Here is a 6,971-nt window from a genome sequence, read left to right on the forward strand (position 1 = left end):
ATAATATATATATATATATATATATATATATATATATATATATATATATATATATATATATATATATATAAAAAGGTTGTTTGAAATTAATTTTAAGAAAAATACACTTTTTTTTTTTTGTCATTTTCAATGCGTCTATTTAATAGAGGCATTATGGTTTTGTTTTTATTTCTTTTAAAAAGATTAGCTTTCCCATGTTATTAAATACAAATAAATAAAAAAATTAAATAAATTAAGCATAATAATTTATTGTGAGCAATTTATCGGAGCATGAAAATAATTTAAATGTAAAAATAACTTTCCAAGTGTTAAAAAAGCTTGATCCTACGTGGATTAAAAAAATTGGAATCAATAAAGTGGTGTTTGTACAGTCAGCAAAAACATAACATTAAATGACTAATTAACTAATTGTTGTGATGTCGTTTTTGAAGTACATAAAGCCTTTCTAACTATTTTTTTATGAGGAAAAAAAAAAAGAAGAATAGATTAGATTCCTCTTAATACTTATCTCATATTTTAATGGGAACCAAAGCCTAAACTTAAATTAATAGAAAAATTATGCTCTAATCAGTATTTAATTTTGTCGTTTAAGTTAAAAGTCAAAAAGAGATGCTAAATCTTACCAATAAATTATTCAAACTTACCAGTAAAATCAAGTCATAACTAAGTAAATTTATTTAATTTCAATAAATATCCAATTTATTTAATTTCAATAAAGGATATATAGTGTTAGGTTAGGTTGCGTACTTGTATTAATCGCTTAACGACTAACTCGTCGTTGTAAACTTATTTGATTCCCAAAAAGCAGCACGGAAGAATTGTTTGGGACTGGGCACGACCCTTCTTCCTTTGCACCAGACTACTAGCTGAACAAATCTTGTTCGGAAAGAAAGAACTCTACTGAATGGTTTAAAAGTGCCTCCAGCTGTCTAGCTATAACTAAAAACATATCGATGACGACTCAAAACTAAAAGCTTTTATGACTCTTTTTGTTTGCACATGACCATAAGCTATCTTTGCTTATCTACCCTCGAATGGAACATCGGTTTGACTTGACATGATTGACCGTGGGAGCACCCGATTAGCGGGATTATCATCCAATGTTTCTCAATAAATCAAACCAACCAATTAAAAGACAACACTTTCGTCCCTCTAAAGTCCTGTCCTCAGAGTCTATCAAACCATCCTCATATGCATCGAGTGCTTCAGTGCTTCATTCTGGTCCAAAGGATTTCCAGAGTTAATGCAAATATCTATTTACATTGATTGGAGAGGAGAACAAAACACTCTTTATAATGGTGTGGAAACCTTTCCCTAATAGATACGTTTTAAAGCCTTGAAGGGAAGGTCGAAAGGGAAAGGCTAAAGAAGACAATATCTATTAACGGTGGGTCTGGGTCGTTATACCCGAGGCCATATATTCAAAGGATTGGAACTTCATATCACAGGCTATGGATTACAGACCACATTTACTACGAAAATCGAGACGATCCTCATGAAGCAAAAACAACTTGCTGCTAAGAAATATATACACTCAAAACACGAGGAACTTACGAACTGATAACTAACTTCGAACAATTTACCGTCTGGATTTGGATTTGAATAAGAGTAAAACTTCGTGTAATTACAGATGCACCTGGATTAAAGCTGACTTGGGTTATAGAGATCAAAAACATAAATATGAAGCCATAAATCAGGTAACCAGACAATGGCTGGTGAGCTCAACTCATCAGTGTCAAGTTTAGTCACTTAGCTCATCGTCGTAGAACTTAACATCGGCATCATTGTCGGTGGAAGCGCCTCCATTGGCAGGGTTGACATCCAATGGTTCGACATTAGTCAAACAAACCAGTTGAAGACAGCCCTTCCGCGCCGCCTCTGTAGTCCCGTCCTCATAGTCAATCAAATCATTCTCATATGCATCTAGTGTCTCCATTCCAGGACAAAGGATTTCCTGAAATACATAGGGGTTTTCAACTCCAGAAGGATGCCAGAGGACACAATATTAAAAGGGCGATTATTTAAAACAGTGAAACTCACTCAAGAACATCTTTCACATATTTCTCTTTTCATGTGTTGAATCACAAATCCAAGAACTTACTCTGTCAAGGATTTCGGATTAACGTTTTGGAATTGAACACTCGAGCCCGATGGGTAATCTGGTGGTATAGGCATTAGATATTTGGAGATATCCTATAAGGCTATAACGTTTGGGTTTAACCCTGCATAGAAAATTTCATTTCTTAAAATCCATGGTGTCTCCTAAAATTAGTTGGCTGTGAGATCCCACATTGGTTGGAGAGGAGAACGAAACATTCTTTATAAGGGTGTGGAAACCTCTCCCTAGCAAACGCGTTTTAAAAACCTTGATGAAGGGAAGCCCAAAAGGGAAAGCCCAAAGAGGACAATATCTATTAGCGGTGGGCTTGGACTGTTACAAATGGCAGCAGAGCCAAACACTGGGTGATGTGCCAGCGAGGAGGCTAAAAGCCCCGAACGGAGTGGACACGAGGCGGTGTGCCAACAAGGGAACAAGTGTCAACGATTGGAGAAGGGAACAAGAGACAGCGAGGATGCTGGGCCCCGAAAGGGGGTGGATTATAAAATCTCACGTCGGTAGGGGAGAAGAATATAAGGGTGTGGAAACATCTCCCTAGCAGACGCGTTTTAAAAACCTTGATGAAGGGAAAGCCCAAAGAGAGCAATATCTGCTAGCGGTGGACTTGGACGGACCGTTACAAATGGTATCAGAGCCAAACACCGAGCAATGTGTCAGCGAGGAGGCTGAGCCCCGAGGGAGGGTGGACACGAGGTAGTGTGCTAGCAAGGACACTAGGACCCGAAGGGGGGTGGATTGGGGATCCCACATCCATTGGAAAAGGGAACAAGTGCCAGCGAGAAAGCTAGCCCCGAAAGGGGGTAGATTGTGAGATCTCACATCAGTAGTTAGGGACTCAATTTTTTTTTGTTGGGACTAGTTTTTTTCTAATAACCTAGTATATTCTTCCATTTCTCTTCATGAAAGTGTGGTTTTTTCACCTACAACCAAAAGGCAAAAAACAAAAAAATGTGACACTTGGAAGACATAAGGCATGCCTTCCACTATATGAAGTCTATGGATTGCAGCTCATTTGCATATAATGGAATCTCTATGCAGGTAAAGATGGTGGGAGTACATACCTCATCTTCTTGCATGCCTTGTTTCTGAGGTTCCACAATCCAATCATCCAACAAATGTTCCATAAGAATATCATCAAGAGAAACGGAGTCACTAGATCGCTTTCTTAGTTGGCGTTCTCGAAGCCGAAGGTTGTAGTGAACATACAACAAATCAGCCATTTTTCTCTGAGACAAAGCATTGTTCTTTTGACTGCGTTCATTCTTGAAAGGGGACCAGTAGTGTTCACAACACAAAGATGAACATGTTTGACTCAGTATGCGAACAGCTATTTGTTGCAGTTCTAAACAACTAATTCCATGTTGTTGCCACCATGCAGCTATTAAAGCAAAAATGAAACTGATAACTACGATTCAACTATCAACAAAAACGGAGTTTTCTATTACTTAGCTTATATTTAATACTGAAGGATAATGCAGCAATCACCTGGATCAAGCTCTGTTCTTGTACTGATAGCCAGCTCAGTTCCAAAATCAGATTTTGCTGAATTATAGTCCGAAATCTGGGGACAGCCAATATCGAAGTAGTGAAGATTACACAAAATCAGGACAATCGACAGGCTCGTAAAATAACCCCATCCATTACCTGCATAGATGCAGAAATCCTTCTGGAACTGTCAGACTCGAGCCGAACTATGCATTCATTAAGTCCACGAACCACCTCCGAATGCTGCACGAACAAAGGAAATGTAGCTGAGAAAAGAGATTATCACGATTTTGGAACACCAAGAGATAGTTATTTTCATACCGCCACGAAATCAGGACGATATCTGTATGATGGGTTTAAGAAAAAAGCAGCCATATGTAATGGGTGGCAAAATAAAGAATTCCAGTTGCTATCTATCACATTCCAGAATGGTCCATATTTCCTGGCGTCGTCGCCATGAATGGATTGTATAGTGAACTTGGCTCTGTACATGTCATTATATATAGATGACATCGACAAGCTTTGAACCGGATCGGATTTTTGAAGAACTTGCAATACTGGTTCCACAGATTTACAAACATATTGAACCTTCTTCCAAAATGAAGTATTTAATACAATCATCTCTACTTCTTGTCCCTCACCAGATTTAGAAAACCTGCAAGAAGTCCACTCATTGGAGACGAACATTCTCCGTAAACTAGCTCTGTGGTCCAGCAAGCACTGCAAAGTAGCAAAGTTTGAGGCGTTCCGAGTAACTGCAGGTCTAAGAAGTTCCAACCCTTGGGTGAACTCGTTCTTCATGAAATTTAACAACCAGTTCCGATTGTAAATAAACTTGGTAATTTTTTGGCACTTTTCCATGCAATCTTCCACAGATCTCAATTTTGAAAAATCTTCAAGCATGTGATCAATACAATAGGTCGCACATGGCGTCCAGAATAAATGTCTTCTCTTCTCCTCGAGCATTTTACCAGCAGCTTTATAATTAGGAGTATTCTCAGTTATTACCTAAAAAAATAATGGAGAAAAACAAACAATTATCTGCAAGGACACTGGCAATAACGAATAGAACTACGAGATGATTGCAGCAAAGAAACTACCTGCACCACATTTTCCTCCCCAATTTCATCTACCACTGCATCAAGCACCCTAAACAAGTTTGAAGGGTCGTCTGCTACTTCAGTGGCATCGACTGATGAGACGAAGTAAACACCACGGGGACAAGAAACCAAAAAGTTTATAGACGTTCGACCATCTGAATCCTTCCGACTGTCCACCAGTATAGAACAACCAGTAATTGCCCAGGAGGCCTTCAATTCAACCAGGTAAGTCTTAACGGTTGCCACTTCGTCCTGTAATAACCGACCAGATATCAATTGACACGAGGGGCCAACCAAGCCTGATCCATATTGACCGACTGTTTCCAACATCTTATGAAAGTAAACAGAATTTGCAGACTGAAAAGGAATTCCTGCATAGCAAAAGAATTTGCAAATTGCAGACATTACTTCTTTGCGTGACCTCCTATTGGCTCCTCTTTTTACTAATGCTTGTTTGTGCAACTGTTCGGCTGGTCTTTTGGTGGTTTTCAGAAAAACAGAATCTAACCTCGATCTTTTAACGGACGGTTCAGATCCACCACCAGGGGACATTCCCCTAAAGCTACTTCTCAAATCTTTGCTCGACCTTTTGTCACCATCGATCAATCTTTCCTTGCTAATATGATGCAAGGATTCCTCTTTCTCGTCTTCCTCTTCTTCATTATCTGATTGCATAAAATAAGCCGATAACTCGTTGGCATCGGTCTGTCCATTTCTCCTGCCAGTACGATGCCATTTCATATTCTCTTTGATCTTAAGATACACTTCCTCAGGAGCGTGTTTACACGGGGCTACCTCTCCAGGAATTCTGGCTAGATGTTGCTTAAACCTATTAATACCTCCACTAACTATCTTTTCACAGTAGTTGCACTTAACCTTCTTCTTCCTTTCGTCCTGAGCCACACCGTGTTCCCATCCAGGGTCAACATATCTTAATGACCTTAATGGAGTCATGTTAGCACCGATGTTTCTGCTTACCATCAATTGCCTTCCTCTATTTCTATAAGCCACATGTAAACCACCATCTTCATCATCATTGGAATGGAAGTTCAAATATGATTGTTCATCATCTTCCGACTGTCTTGGTTTCTTATTGGAACGACAACCTTCCAGGTTTTCTCTCATTCTCAAATATACTTCCTCTGGAGCCTTGTCACAATACGTAACTTCCCCCGAAACTCGAGCTAAATGTTGCTTCAACCTATATATGCCACCACTAACTATTTTCCCGCAATAATTACATTTAACCTTCTTTTTCTTTTCATCTTGAGCAACTCCATGCTCCCAACCTGGATCAACAAATCCACACGTGCGAATAGGGGCCATCATTGGTAAAACACTAAGGTAAATGCAACTAATCTCCTCGACCAATCTAACCGAGCAGAAGTCTAATGCGCATCTGCTAGAGATCGGTCAGCACATATTCTGAAAACTCCGCTAACGATGTGATCGATCAAAAGGTGCCTAAAATTTACAGTCAGAGAAATTTATGGTGACACCATTAGACATTCTACATTGATTCCTTTTCATGTTGACTATCAATACCTATTATAAAACAACAATGACATCCTTGGGATTTTCTTATCTAAACAAAGAAATATGAAAATCAAAACTGTGAATAGAAAAGCAAGCAATCTTCATAAACAAAAAGTATTAACTTAGAGGTACGGTAAACACACAGCTAACCCTAAGATAAACAGAATATTAACCGATTTGACCATACCAAGCATCACATAAAATGGTTATGCTATAAGAAAACAGACTATAGTTCACCAAAATAAAGAAAGAAAAGCTGAAAACAAGTCAGAATCCCTCATAACAGTTTGGAATTTCATCGAACAGGTGATACACAGAAAACACAAAATTTAAACGGGAACAAAAACTGAAAACAATCATATGAAACTAACTTATAAATTGCAACGATAAACAGGAACCATACAATCTTCAATACCTTGAATGTGAAGAAATTCCGACCCCTTTCAGAATCTTTCCGGCGGTTTCACCGGCATTCTGAATTTAACGGCATCCATAATCTTTGATTACTTCCTGAGAATCAAAAAGGTTGATTTCAGGTTTAAAGACAAAGAAAAGAGGGTGCCGAGGGGGAGAGAGAAGAGGAGCTTGACGAAGGGCTGGTGGGATCGCTGGTGGAATCGTGAGTCGCGAGTGGAATGTCTGGGTGAGATGGGTTCAACTCGACTCGTTCTGGTCTCTAGGGTTCCAGATCGCTAATTAAGAACATTTCCCTTTTTTTTTTTTTTTTTTTT

At 38.8% G+C, this 6,971-nt stretch overlaps 1 protein-coding gene across 1 annotated transcript; it reads right to left on the reverse strand.

Moving 5' to 3' along the window:
* Positions 1-1,496: 1,496 nt before the first annotated feature.
* LOC111457660 lies at positions 1,497-6,961 on the reverse strand. The gene is made up of 7 exons (XM_023100001.1): positions 6,656-6,961; positions 4,705-6,168; positions 3,926-4,612; positions 3,764-3,847; positions 3,605-3,680; positions 3,181-3,497; positions 1,497-1,954 (listed from the first exon to the last, which is right to left on the reverse strand). The coding sequence occupies exons 2-7, from the start codon at positions 6,031-6,033 to the stop codon at positions 1,742-1,744; spliced, it is 2,706 nt and encodes a 901-aa protein (XP_022955769.1). The 5' UTR covers positions 6,034-6,168; positions 6,656-6,961; the 3' UTR covers positions 1,497-1,741.
* Between the last annotated feature and the right edge of the window lie 10 nt (positions 6,962-6,971).

Source organism: Cucurbita moschata, unplaced genomic scaffold (genome assembly GCF_002738365.1).
Source record: "Cucurbita moschata cultivar Rifu unplaced genomic scaffold, Cmos_1.0 Cmo_Scf00020, whole genome shotgun sequence".
Classification (NCBI taxonomy): domain Eukaryota; kingdom Viridiplantae; phylum Streptophyta; class Magnoliopsida; order Cucurbitales; family Cucurbitaceae; genus Cucurbita; species Cucurbita moschata.